A 14,829-nucleotide genomic window follows, 5' to 3' on the forward strand; every position below is an offset into this window, starting at 1 on the left:
ACTGTCTAGTCTAAACTTCGTTAATGAATGACCAAATTATTTTAAGAACTGATCAGAATTCACACACTCGCCCTCGGAGTTTGATTCTGAAAACCGTGAAAATAAATTACCTAAAACGGTTTTTTTCGCACCTACAGTCGTAAGAAACAAAAATAAACTGTTATCAGGATTTACAAAGCAACCTTAAGAATAACATACGTTGGAAATTCTCCACTATTTCTTCCAAAATTTAACAACTTCTTCAGCTTTTTTTCTTTTCTTCATCCAAAGAAAAATTTAGAAAAACTCTTCTTTCACGTCTTGCAAAACGTTTTGGAAATATTACAATAAATTCCAACTCATAAGTTCAGTAATCGCAACTCAAATTCTACATTCCAGGAGGCCCGTCGCGTTGCATCATAATGGTCATATCTCTAGAGCTTAAGCAGTAATACAGGGAAGGAATTAGCTAAGTGGTTAGCGCACTGGATTCTCATGCTGAGATTTTGGATTCAGATGGAGCTGTGGGTCCTCAAGAAGCTTTGGGTACCATCTGACCAACATTAGATGTTAGCGCGCGTATTTTTGACCATTAAAAAAAAAAAATTATTCAGCTGTAAAACTAAAAGTGTTAATCGTTTTAATATTTTAGTAATTATAGAAAGAAGAGGATGTTATATACATTTAAGTTATAAAATATGGAGGGTTGCTAGATTATATGTATACAATACAGTCCACCAAAAATCCACACTTGAATATATTACAAATTCCATTTCAAACACGAAATTGATAAGCTTACCTTAAGACGATCAGATGCCTTGACCAGTCTTTGGTAATCTAGAGGACCTTGCACTTGTAGCATTTCCATCATATAATCGGCCTCTCTAACCGAATGTCTGACTGCGTCCAGCTGTCCATGAAATTCATCCCAAAGTCCAGTTCTTGCAGATAATGCTGAAACCAGTGAAGCAGCTCTTGCTTCTAGAGCGGTATGTGCGTCCTGAAGACGTGATATTTCTCGTTCACATTGTATAGGAGACACTGAAACTCTGACTCCAAGAGGGATTGAGTGTAAAAGTTGGCGTAATGACATTAACTCAGTCCAATGTTCTGAAAGAGCCTTCACAACTCCCTGTGAACATGGAAATGAATAAAATAAGCATTTATGAACTGACCAATAATTGTAAAACAAAAAATAAAATAGGTTCGTTCAATATCAAAATAAGACTTACTTTAGAATTAACTAAAGCCTGCCTAACATCTCCATACTCCATGTCAAGACAAGCAGAACACTGGTCCAGTACTGCTGAAGCTCTATCTTGATCTCTTGCTGCCCTAGCAAGTCCTTTCTTAAGCGTTGCCAATCGATCACTAAGAGCCATAACGCCTTGAAGTTCATTTGTCACCAGAGATTCAAGACGACGCGCAGTGCCTTGAAGTTCAGTGACTTTGGCCCTTTCAGAAGTACCGTGCACCATACCTAATTTTAATAAACCCTCCTGAACATCAATCACTCCAGTTTGAACTACTTTTAGCCTTCCAATGTAAACCTGTAATTAATTATTTCAAAAAATATTACCTGACTTTAAGTTCAAATAAAAATTTAAATGCTTTACAATGCTTAATTTTAGAAGGACCATCTTGTACCTGCAGCTGTTCATCAGTTTTTATAACGCCTTGACTATCAGCAAGAGCGGCTTCCATTTCAGCTAAACGACCTTCTAGTAAAGCAAGACGTTGAGCAGTTGTACAACCAGTTGGTGGATCGAAGGAAGATGTCATGGCAGCTTCAACTTCTGATATTAAATCTTCAACTGATGACCATCTTTCGTGAAGTTGAGACATAAGCTGACGTTGCGCCATTTCATCAGAGACAGGCAACGTAGTCACAGCTACTTCAAATTTGTTCCCACAATCTGCTTCTACCTGCTTATAAACTTCATATTCTGCTTTCAGTTCCTGTAATAAGATTTATAGTGAAAGTTTTAGAAAGATTTAGACATCAGAAAGGAAGATCCAATAATAACAGATTACTGCATTTATTTCTATTTTTTAAAAAAAAATATAAAAAAACTAAAATTTACCCAAAATCGTCGAAGATCAAGTGGTTGTTTTTTAAGTTTTTTATCCTTCTTCACACATTTTAGCCAATGTTCTAATTTATTAGCAAGATTTTCAAACGAACTCCAAACTTCTCGGAAAGCTAACAACCTGTTAATATCATCATTAACTTTATCCTGTAGTTGGGCCATGGTATAACGTAAATTATCACAAGATTCTTCAAGGCCTGGACAGCAGATTACACTTTGAAGTGAATGAGCTGTATTAAGTAGTTTCCAAACACGGCCGCTATGCAGATCTATGTCAGTGCTTAGTGACTGTAATGAAATAAGAAAACAATTAATATGACAACAAAATGACAATCTTCATTTATGTTTCAAACATTTCCCTCTACTTCGAAATAGCGATTAAAAAGCTAATCAAATGAAAGTACAAATCAAACCTGATATAAAGAAAGATATTGTTCGTAATCTGTAGACGAAACTCCAGAAAGATTCGGTGCTCTTTGTAATGCCACATGTAACCACTTAGTTTCTTCAGCCAATCCTTGTTCTAAGATGGTCCATCGGGAAGCAGCAAGTGCCAATCGTCCAGTTCTATCGCCAGCTTTCTCCAATATTTCACTTGCGAGATTGTGTAAATGCCCATGCAACTCAGCATGACGTTGTTGAGTCTCAATATCCAAATGTTGTTCAAGAGACTCCAAAATAGAGCGACAGTGACTCAGACTTACGAAAAATTTTCTATCTTTTTGCATTTCATCCTAGAATAAATAATTCCTCTAGTGAAAATACCGCAGTGAATTGAGAAAAAAAAAATCTTGTTTAAAAAAAATAAAATAACAACCTGAAGATGTTGAAGACTATTTACTACCACTCTGGATTCAACAATGGCCTGAGCAAGCTTGGTCACATGTTGCAGTTCAACTAACGTATCCCTGTATTCCTGGGCTAATGCTTTAGACTGCTCCAACTGAGACCGTAGAACGGCAGCTGATTCATCGTTTGAGCTAACTAATTGTGCAGCGGTAATCAAGTCTTGTGGAAGAACTCTAGAAGATGGGCGAGGCAGGCTTCTGCCTAAGATTATTAAATTTGACATCTGACGACTGTAATCATTATTAGTTCTCTCCAGTTCATCCAGACGATTAAGTTTTTCCTAAAAATGAAAAATACATATTAAACCATATACGATTTTTTTTTTTTGTGAATTTATAATTTAAGATGCGTAACAACGTGGTTAGAAGCCTTCAACACAGATAACTTTTGGACAACGTTTATTTGTGAAATTCAATACTGGCTACTGACAGACACTGAGCTCTAGGAGCTTTTAGGATTGTCACTGTTAGGTGGGATCTTCTCCGCGTTCTCAGTACCCGTTCTTTCATCAACTTTCAAACGTTAAGTTTCTTGTAAATGTAAACGGGTAGAAAGTAAATATATTATATATGTAATTGTAGAAAGCTCTAAGTAGATGGAATGAGAATTTTATTGCACAGAGAGGAAACTCTCCTGAAATGTATTCAATTATGTAAACAGAAGATTAATGACCCTTGCTTCTCCGTGTTCATTAAGTAAAATGCTTTCAGAAAAGCTGATGTGTAAAATTGATGGAAAATTTGGGTTTGTAACTTATTAACAAAGTCAAACGCTGTCCCACCAACTCTATTCCTCATTTAATCTTTCCAATTCCTTCATCTATTTATCCCGTTTATTTTAAATAAATAAAAGTAAATAAACCATTTACTTCGAAAACGTAGAGAGTTCTGTTACAAATAGAAACTTATGAAACCATTATTATTTGATTACAAAATTATAAAGTTCTAATTTACTTCCAGAATCTCTATTTAAAGTTTAGCGGCGAGATCCAAATGTTTCTTCTACTTCATATAATTATTGACTTCAAACATTATTACCCACAGTTCAGTAAACAATTTTCTAAAAGGTGTGAATGAAAAAAGATTTTATAATTGCTAAAAAAAAAAAGAATTAAAAGATTTTCAAATGGAGAAATATCCTTTAATTAATTTATCTACAGTTCCTACAGGAAGTGAAAATATTGGAAGAAGATGCAGTTGAAAGTGAGGATACAGATGGTGGTATAGCGATTGGATTTGTGGGCTAAATGTAGTTGCACCGACATTTTAACCTCTCTGAACCCATTTTACTGAATAGAATTTCAGTCCACCTGAAAAAAAAGTATTTACTTTTATTTACTCACATCAGTAGTAAGACCCAGTTCCTTTTCTAAATTTTCAATATCTTCAGCTAATTCTTGAAGTAAAACGCTGATATTGTTAATGCCATTCAAAAATTCTTCCCATTTTTGTAAATCCGATTCCACTTGAACTTTTGATTCGGTCAGTATTTTTTCAACAGCTTCAATTTGCGAACTAGCTGCATTTACTAGTTCACTATCGACTTTTTCCTCTTGCATCGTCGATACGGCTTTCTTGTAAGTAATTAATTCTTGAGCAAGATCGGCAAGTTGGTTTAGTTTTACTTCTTGGGGTATGTCCTCGTTGTTAAATTTCTGGAAGCCAAAAAGAGTAAATAAAATTTGAACCATAAGAAACATACAAATTAAATATTGTTTACACTTAAAATTACCTTAAAATTGTAGATAATATAGGTGATCGTTTCTAAACATTCGGATATCACAGTAACAGTTGAAATAATTAATAATTCTTTTTCTTCATTTTTGCATTCACCTAATTTATCCAAATTTAACTGGAGTTCCTTCAATTTATTTTCATTATTTGGTTCTCGTAGAAGAACTTTATAAGAAGGAGAATTTAAATTAGACAATTTATCTTTAATAGCTACAATTAATTCATCTTTTGCTTCTTGAATAGGGACTTGCTCCGATTCATTGAGTGTTATATTTTCTTTAGAAAGATCATCAATTTTTTCGTCAACATTAATTTGAACAATAGGATATTGATTACTACTTGTATCAATATCATAAACAACTTCACCTTTTTCGTGGCTGCTCGGTGAGTCCACTGGCCTAGAAGATTCCGAAGAATGAGAAGGTAAATCTGTTTCATAACTAATGAAACTTACACTCTCAGAAGTTTCCTCGTCAGAAGTAGGCTTTTGCACACTTTCAGTACCTTCACCAATCTTTACTTCGTACCTGATCTGGTGTTCTGGTACATTTTCACTATTTGAACTTTCTGGATCAAGTGCTACATATAATCCACCAGTTATGTTCGTAGCAATAGGATATTCTTGAACAACTTCGATTTTGGAAGTAGCTTCAAATTTGTCTGAAGCTATTGTAGTATTGATTGAAACATTAATATCTTCATCAGATCGTTTTGTCGGTTTTTTAGCTCCTCTAGTTTTTTTCTTTCGAGGCTTTTGCACATCATCTTCTGTTGCAACATGATCCTGAGCTTCCCGGTCAAGCTGAGATGTTTCTTGAAGAGGAAGATTTTCTGCAGTAGATAGTTCTCTTAAAGCGAATAATTCTTTTTCTCTTTTATTAGTTTCTTCATCTGGACCTCCAATTTCTGTTGAAGATTGTTTACCTACATCTTCAAGTATGCCTTTGTTATCTTTTCGAATTGTCGGCTCTACTTCAATGATATCATGGACTGATTCACCTGTGTTCTGCTGATTAAGGGATTCTGTAGGTTTAGTTATCAAACTTTCGCAAACTTCTTCAGCTACAATTTCCACTTCTTGTGACGGTTTGACCACTTTTAAATGAACCGATCTATCGATTTGATCTTCAAAATCAACCCCTACCGACACAGGAAGCTTAGGTCTGACAGAAATAATTTCAGGTTCAGGTGTTTTAAATACTTTAGTTTCTTGTTCTACTGATGCTGGTGATAATATCAGTTTGCTCTCTTCCTGTTCGACAAGGTCTTTAGGAAGCTCGGTCTCCACAGTAGCTTCCTTCGTTGGCTCATCTTCTTCCAAAGTCACGCCGCTTGAAGCGTCTTTTTCAGGTTGTTTGCTGGAAACTATATCCAGTTTTTTAGTTATCTTTTCCTTTGTTTTTGGCGTTGTGGGTGGGCTGGCTGATTCGCCAAAATCAGTAGATATATTAATTTTGCTTGTGTCTATTTCAACAGGTTCCGTTTGTCTCTCCATTTCAATGAATGATTCAACTACACCTGGAGAAACTTTTATATCAGAGGTTTTATTTGTTTTACTTTTTTTAGTCTTTTTGGGTTGTTGCTTTTTCTTTTCAAACTTCTTAGTAGCATTAATATCCTCCTCTACTTTAGGTTGAATTTCCACATTTTCTTCTGTAATTTTCGATTTGTCAACTGGTGCACTATCACTTTCAACATCTGGGAGTGTTTCTTCTTTAGCTTTAGTTACTTTCATTACCGTTGGTTCTGCGGCGCCTTGATATTTAACAGTTTCTTTTTTCTCTTTGCCTGGTATTACTTTTGTTGAAATTCTCTTTTCTTCTTTTTTAACAGGTTTTCCGCTTTTTTCTTTTAATTTCTCTGTAATAGCTTCTTTTGTTTCCAACTCTATAAACGATTGAGAGACAGTCTGCTCCTTTGGAGACGACACTGTTTCCTCTCCTAGGGATTGAATTATTTCTGTGGATTTGATTTCGGGAATGTTTTGCGGTTCAAAATTATCTCCAGAAGGTTGTGTTACTTGACCCAATGATGCCTCATCAACAGTATCCGCAAATCGCACTACTTCTTCGGCTCTACCAAAAGGGTAAGAGGTTGTTTCAATTGTATTGCTTACAATAGCGGTTTCTGATGGAACTGTTAAGGATGGTAAGTCAAAACTTATGCCAGGTGATGTTACTGCATCTAACATCTGAGGTTCTTCGAATGATTCTTCGTGTATGTGTTCTATACCATTGATTATAACCACTCTTCTAACAATGCGCTTTACTACAGTTCTTTGTTGTATAACAGTCTTTTGAGATGTGGTAATGATTCCTTCGTCAGTAACATGCCTTTGTGGTTCTTCACTGACTGTGTAAACAACTGAAGTTTCAACAGGATCTTCATTTCTTTCAGAAACTGTAATAATCTGGAGATTTCGATCAACAGGCTCTTGGACTATTGTAACAGATTCATCTTTATCTTCAGGAATGATGGAACGATCTTTCTCAACATATTCCCCTTTTGCTTCAACTTCTTCGTATTGTGTTTCGACAGGGTATTCTACTGGAGCCTCTACTATTTCAATAGAACTGCTGCTTGGTTTATTATGATCCAGAACTTCGTGTTCTTGAACATTCACAGAGGGTTCTTCTTCAGCAAACTCCACAGTATATGGTTCTTCAACAACTTCCGTACATTCTTGTTCTTTACCGTTAACATAAATAATTTTCTTTATAGTCTTCTTTATTGTTCGGTGTCTATTAACTGTTGTGTGGACCACTGTATTGATTGATTGATGTGTTTTTGTGGATATTAATTTAGAATCTTCAACATTAGGAAAAATTGTATCATATGTTTTTGAAACAGTTAATTTTATTTCATCTTCTGGGATAGATATACTCTTTTCAAGTTGAACATCAGCTTCCTGCTTGAATAAAGGCTGCTCAGTATCTTTTTTTGGAGATAACACTTCTATCTTAGGTTCCTTTTTAAGTTTCTTTCTACCACGCTTAGAAACGTGTTCATCTGTTTCCAAATTTAAGTCTTTCACATCTACAGGTGCAGTAGGTAATAAAGCTTCTTCACGTTTCTCTAATGTCAAAACAATTTCCCTTTCAAGTGACATTTTATCGGGACTCTCACCACCTGCAACAGGCTTGATTTCAGCCTCACCTTCACTTGAAGACATGCTAATTTCCTGTGTAATGAATTTTTGAACATTGAAATTAGCTGAAACTTTTTCACATATTGGGCTGAGAACAGGCGATTGTGTTTTATCTTCATCCAATTTAGATAAAGTATTTGAAATGGTTTCGGAGAATGCTATTTCAGCATTAATTTCAATATCAGCGCTTTGAGGTGTACGATCTGTTAGTTCTGAAAAACCAACTTCCAACTGAATGTTTCCTATTGTTTCATCATCTCTGGGCAATACTGAATCTAATGAATCTTTAATAGTTTCATCAGCTGATTCACTAATTTCTTCAATAAAGTCACTAATCACATCTTGCTCGCTTTCAAGTTGTGGTTTTAGTTCATCCACATTTTTAAATTTATCTGATGATTGACTGAGAGAACTATCAATGAAAACCTCCTTAGGTATCGAACTGTCCGTGAATTCACCAGGTTCAATCATGACGTCACTCTCGTAGTGAAAACTTTTCTGAGACAAATCGTCTAACTGAAATTAAAAGTAACAAAATTATAAAAATGGCACACAACCATAGACTAACATTTTTTTACGTTTCTAATAATTTATTTACTTACTGTGTTATCGCCATCATTTTCTCTGAAGTCCTGAATGATCTAAAACGGTTCAAATTGAAAGCGTATAAAAAACTAAGTAAGAAGCTAATTATATAATACTTTTATTTATTTATTTTTTAATCTTAATTGAAATTCTTTTGAAACTGTGTATAAAGTTTATCTCTTTATTTGTATTACGGATTTTGTTGATGAAGTTGTTGAACCTCTGGTGTCAATCGGAATAAAAAAAAACATCTACTATTCAACAGAGCTGAACAATCTTAGTACGACCATGATAAAGGACATAAATATAATGCAAATATACGACCCATTGAGTTGAAGAAATAGGAGCGACCAATGAAGTACAGGAGGGATAGGGGATAAGATAGAAAGTATTACACCAAAAGGACTGAAATATAGGTGAGTACCCCTAAACTAATATTTGATAATTATAATACACAGAAAGAAATAAAAGAGGATTACTAACAATATTGTACTGTTATTTAAACTCTCAATCTTTCATTAACTTGTTTTTATTTCATTTATGAATCAATTTCATGAATTTCATGTTCATTTTCAAAATCAGCCTAATTCATTTTAAATTGAATAACCATTTCTTGGTACTTACCTCTTTTTCTACTCTAACCTCCACTCGCAGCGGTTCAATGCTTTCCTGGAAAAAAACAAACAATATTTTTAAATTCAACAAATCAAAGTAATATAAATATCATAAAACAATTTGACCAATAAAACACTTGGAAATCCAATAAGGATTTGTATTCACTTCTTCGTTATTAAGAACAATTTTTCTTTCTATAAAACAAACTATTGGGCTAATTTTAAGAATTTAGAAAAATTAAAAAATCATAAAAATATAAACCTGGCTAAATTTTTGTTAAATAAAGGTTGTTTTGCATTCAACAGTTTGAATATATTTTAATTAACTTATCTATTATTTCTATCGCAAAAAAAAAATCAACTATTAAATCCCTCAAAATTTAACGCAATTGTTTTCTGTGAACTTAAAGAGCAATTTGTTTTTTCTTTGTCTTTGTCTTAACAAACATTTGAAAAATTTTCCCCGAAGAACGATTAAGGAAGATGTTTTTTAACCTAAATATATTTGATGAAATTATTTTATAAGTAAGTTTTAACAATTTGATTGCGGATAGTATTCTCTTGTTACAGACAACATTCTCCTTCATCGGACAGTGAGCTATAAGAAGCTCTAAGGAAGAGAAAATCTAAGGGCTAGCAGCTGGATTCGAATCCAGGATCTCCAAGAGGCAATCCAGCAACCTTAGATTAATACTTAGATAATCCCTTCCTTTATAAATTCTAATATATGTTTTTATTTAAAAAAAAAGTAATCACCTCCAAATCCTCCTTTGGCGTTAGATCTTCAGTTATTTCTGGGCTCTGCGGGTAAATAAATTTGGTTTAGTTTATTAATGTTAGGTCAGACAATTGTTAGATATACTCCTTAACAAAAACTTACAGTTTAAAAAGTTAAGTATAAGGGTTGATTAAACGCCAAAAGGTACACAAATCAGCAAGTACCCAACATTTCATTAATACTTCATTGATATTATTTAAGTAATTTTACCGCATTAATTTTCATTAATATTTTTTAAGAATTTATTAGATGTCACATACCCTTATGCTGGCCAGTTCATTCATAATATTATTTTGTTACAATTATGATAAAATGTATATTATATTTTCATCTACAAAATATTTGTTCGAGTAGCACACCATTTAACTTAGATTGACTGGAATATCTATTTATCTATAATAATCAAACTATTAATTACAAATGAAAAAAAAACGTTATAAAAAATAAAAAATATGAGGCTAAAAAATTCATAAACTTTTTTAAAAATTGCTTACACCAACATACATCAATGATTTTATTTATTTATTTTTATTTTTAAATAAAAATCGTCGGTTTAAGTTCATTCTTCGATTAAAGTAATTGTTATTTTATGTAGTAGTCAATCTGGCTTTATCGTAAATAATATAGTTTTCTTCAATTACATTCTCCATCTAGGTGTTCTTCCCACAATGTTGTGTATATGTAATATAAAATAAATAAGATATGCATATATTTAGGACAGCTAATTATTCCAGTATTTTACTATAAGTAAAATTAGGGGAACTAAATTAAATTACAATTGAGAAATGAATAAATAATGTTGAATAATCTACTTGTTATTAACTGTGTGTTATTTGTCCTCACAAATATTTCGGTAAGACGAATTCAAGACTGAAATATTCTTTTAAATCCTCCGTGATTCAAATTTAAACAGTAGCCGACGCTAAATTTGTCTTTTTCTAATTTAACATGCATGTATATGTGACCACTTCAGAATAAAGGGCACATTAAAGAGAAATCAGAAGAATAATTTGGAATAGAGTTAATTAAAATAAAGTACCTATTTATACGAAGATATAATATACATTTTATCACAATTATAACTATTATGAATGAACTGGCCAGCATAAGGGTATGTGACATCTAATAAATTCTTAAAAAATATTAATGAAAATTAATGCGGTAAAATTACTTAAATAATATCAATGAAGTATTAATGAAATGTTGGGTACTTGCTGATTTGTGTACCTTTTGGCGTTTAATCAACCCTTATACTTAACTTTTTAAACTGTAAGTTTTTGTTAAGGAGATTTTTGTACCTTTTGGATAAATTTTCCTTTTTGTCTATTAGCAAAGTTACGTCTGCTTTACAGATTTTTTTAAAATTTGGAATAAGCTATTCTATCATTATAACCTGATAAGGTGTTAAATCGGAACCGTAACTACCACTGGAGAGATCTTTTTAAAGAATGGTTATAGTTGCGGTCCCCAAACCATCCTCAATAACCATTTTTTTGAGAAAGCGTTTTGAATAAAATAGGAAGGTATTTGTACGTAAATAGCAAAATTAAACTGCGATTTCAGTACTTCCTTTTAAGAGGAGCAAGAAAAATAAACTGCGATTACAGTACTTCTTCTTAAAAGGCAAAGATTTTGAATCGAACGACAATTCATTGATGTAAATCGGTTCACTCATTGATAATTTTAACGATTGCAGTACTTCCTCTTAGGAGGTGTAAGAGCATGATGGCACTTCACAGCCACGTAGAGGAGCTTTAATCACTTCTTCGTGCTAAATTTTATCAAAATCTGACTAAGCTTTGTAGAAATATTGGTAATAATAGTTTTAGAAAGGGCCTTATTTGGGTGGGGCGAACTCCCCTCCTTATGAGGCATAGCGTCGAGACTTTTAAAGTACAAATCTGTACAAAATTTCGATTCGAATGACACTTCATTCATGAAAATCGGTTCACGTGTCGATAATTTGAAACGATTGCTATACTTCCCCTTAACAAGTGTAAGAGCAGATCGTCGCTTTATTGTTAGGTAGGGGAGCCCTAACCCTATCATCCTACCAAATTTTATCAAAATCGGGCCAAGATTTACAGAGTAATTAGTAATAATAATTTTGGAGGGGGCCTTACATAAAGGGGGCTAACTCCTCTCCCATTCGATGTACAGGGTCGAGACCCCCAAAAGGCACATCTACATAAAATTCCGAATCCAATGACACCTCATTCATGAAAATCGGTTCACGCGTTTAGGCGCTACGTTGTTTACAAAAAAGGTAACAAGAAGAAGAAGAACAAGAAGAAGAAGAAGAACAAGAAGAACAAGAAGAACAAGAACAAGAACATTTTTTGAAAAAGTCGTTTTTGCTCATTTTTAGCAACTTTTTTCTCGAAACCTATTAGATCTGGGTGGTTGCAAAAAAATTACAGTTATAAAGGATGGTTTGGAGTAAGATTTAAAGAAAATTTGGGAATTTTATCTTTTATAGAAAAAGAGAAAAAAATTGTCAAAGTTGGGTGTTTTTCAACGTTACACTTTTTCGGGCAGTTTTTGATGGTCAACCCTTATACAACTGTCCTACCGGACAGTTTTAATAAACTAATCACAAATGGAGATAAACACGATACTAATATTTTGTGCTTCAAATAAACTAGAGCCTAAAAATAACAACAAATTATTAAAATTTGCCAACTTACTTCACTCGCTTTAGGTTCTACCTTCTCTTCTGAGATTTCCATCTAAAGTTAACATTTAATTATTAATAATAATAATGTCATATAAATAATATAAACGAAATCAGCTTTGAATATGATATGTACTGATAGTATACTTTTTTACGACTTAGTTGGCAGAAACTTCTTCACTTAGTATATGCAATTATTGCAATTTCATTAAGATTCCAAAACTAACGATAAAAGTGTAAGTCTTTTTACATCTGATTCTGATAATCGAAATCTAAATTACCTAATCTTTAGCAGAAAAGAAAGCTAGATAATATCTTTCGAGCAATAACACTTGAAATTAATCATATTTGTATGAATTAAAGAAGAATTTGCATTAATTACATATTTAATGTGAAAAAGCTTTCTGGAAAGGAATTCACTTTTAGTAAAAGAAAAAAAATAATGATAATACATTTGGAGCCAATAGAATGTTACTTAAACCCTAATTTTGTTTATTTTAAAAATGTTTACTAAATATACGATACAAAATACTTACTTCTACCTTTCTAACTTGATCCTCTTCGGTTATTTCTGGTATAATCAGATCTTCCTCCTAAATACAGAAAATAAGTTACATGTTACAGGGAAGATGTTACACCCTTTTATAAAGAGCTAACGATGATAATATTTATTAGGCCCATTTAATTATGAATAAGAAAATAATTAAAGCTAATTTGATCCTCAAGTGAACAACATGGGAACTGGGCAAAATATTTGCTCAGGTTTTTTTTTTGTGAATTATTGAAATTAAAGGAGAACTGACAATACATTCAAACTCTCTCATCTACCTAGTGGTAGTATAATCATTTATATCAAGTGATGATGCTACTAGGATAAGGACCATATTTTAGGAAGGGTTTCACACATAATCTCCAAAACTAATCTTTAACGACTTATCATCAAAAATATCATTTTTCGTGTGGAGAAAAAGGAGAACTATCCCTCTCAACTTTAGGGAGCGGGTCTATCATATTCCTTCAAAAGTTCTACTAATTTTGTAGCAGCATAGAACAAATGATTACAAACCAATTAATTATCTTCTTTTGATACGAATGCAAATCATTTGGCAACTATTCACCAAGGCAATTCGAAAGAACAAAAAAGTATTTCTTGTTATTTTTACAAATAAGATTTCCTCAGAGGCTCATAAAAGAAAGATACCGAAAAGAATTCTTCAGAGATTTTTTGAGTAATTTCGAATTTAATATTGAACCATCAAGGAAAGAATTAGCTGAGGTGGCCTAAGAGAAATTCGAGTTTGAATGCTACTACTTTTGTCTTTTAGAGAATTTTAAAGCTCACTATTCGGAAATATAATAAAAAAGGCTCCGGGTACTAACGACCTCAGGATGTTGAAGAGCCTTAAAAAACAATGATTTACTTACATTTTTTTCTTCCGTTGGCTTCTCCTCAACATTTTCTTCTGAAATTTCTTCCTCAATCTAAGGAAAGAAACCATTCGACAGTCGTGATAAGTACAAATATATTTACTTTATGGTATATATAAGATTTTATATGATTTTAAGAGTTTCTAAGTTATTTAAAAATTAATAAAATTAAACATAATATATACAGAATTCATAATGTACTATATGAAAATAAAAAAGGAATGCATTCGGAAAAAACAATAATTCAAGCCAAATTAATGAATTTTATAAATCGTAGTAAGTATTCAAACTAAATAATGCACACTTGACGGCTGTAATAAAAATTGAATAATGACATTGAATAATTAAGATCAATAAAAAGAATATTAAACTAAAAATGAATTATATTTAGGACATGCACCAAATTTAAAAAAAAAGTTGGTAAACAATCACCTAGGCCGTAACAATGATTAGAGCCAAATCTCTATCCTAATAAATTCAAGGACTCCACTATTTCCAGCAGAAATCCAGTTCAATATTAAAATAAACCAAAAAATAAATAATTGAAAACATGAAACCATCATTCTCCTTAGTTGTGAACGCCAAAAAACTGATCATTGTAAAAACAAATTATAATATTTTAACATCTCCAAAACAGCATTGAAAATCCATGCAAAATGTTAATTAAATATATGTGCACTAGTTAATTAATGTGCATATGTCAGGTTTAATGACAGTATTTCAGAAGATGTTTGGCCCACTGATTAGAGTGAAAAAGTTCCCACAAGCCAACAGTTTCTTGAGATTTATTATTTTGACATCCAACCTGACTTATAGAAACACAAATAGAATGAATTAACTTTCCACATACTAAATTTTGTTATTCTATAAATAAAAAAGTGAAATTCTCTCATGAAACATTTTTGTCTTGATAACGAAACTTATTACTAATATTCTTTTAATTTTTTCACA

At 32.4% G+C, this 14,829-nt stretch overlaps 1 protein-coding gene across 7 annotated transcripts in view; it reads right to left on the reverse strand.

Moving 5' to 3' along the window:
• Positions 1–14,829, reverse strand: part of Msp300 (Muscle-specific protein 300 kDa) — a 242,910-nt gene that overhangs the window by 36,071 nt on the left and 192,010 nt on the right. For all 7 annotated transcript variants that reach the window (XM_074133140.1, XM_074133145.1, XM_074133146.1 and 4 more), the window contains 14 exons: positions 13,876–13,932; positions 12,987–13,043; positions 12,464–12,505; positions 9,755–9,799; positions 9,009–9,053; positions 8,402–8,440; positions 4,650–8,315; positions 4,261–4,572; positions 2,887–3,198; positions 2,483–2,803; positions 2,064–2,357; positions 1,627–1,938; positions 1,212–1,529; positions 779–1,111 (listed from right to left, as the gene is read on the reverse strand). In XM_074133140.1, coding sequence (XP_073989241.1) covers positions 779–1,111; positions 1,212–1,529; positions 1,627–1,938; positions 2,064–2,357; positions 2,483–2,803; positions 2,887–3,198; positions 4,261–4,572; positions 4,650–8,315; positions 8,402–8,440; positions 9,009–9,053; positions 9,755–9,799; positions 12,464–12,505; positions 12,987–13,043; positions 13,876–13,932 — 6,153 coding nt within the window. The remainder of the gene's footprint in view (positions 1–778; positions 1,112–1,211; positions 1,530–1,626; positions 1,939–2,063; positions 2,358–2,482; positions 2,804–2,886; positions 3,199–4,260; positions 4,573–4,649; positions 8,316–8,401; positions 8,441–9,008; positions 9,054–9,754; positions 9,800–12,463; positions 12,506–12,986; positions 13,044–13,875; positions 13,933–14,829) is intronic.

Source organism: Rhodnius prolixus, unplaced genomic scaffold (assembly GCF_049639745.1).
Source record: "Rhodnius prolixus isolate KJV_2025 unplaced genomic scaffold, Rpr scaffold_10, whole genome shotgun sequence".
NCBI classification, from domain to species: domain Eukaryota; kingdom Metazoa; phylum Arthropoda; class Insecta; order Hemiptera; family Reduviidae; genus Rhodnius; species Rhodnius prolixus.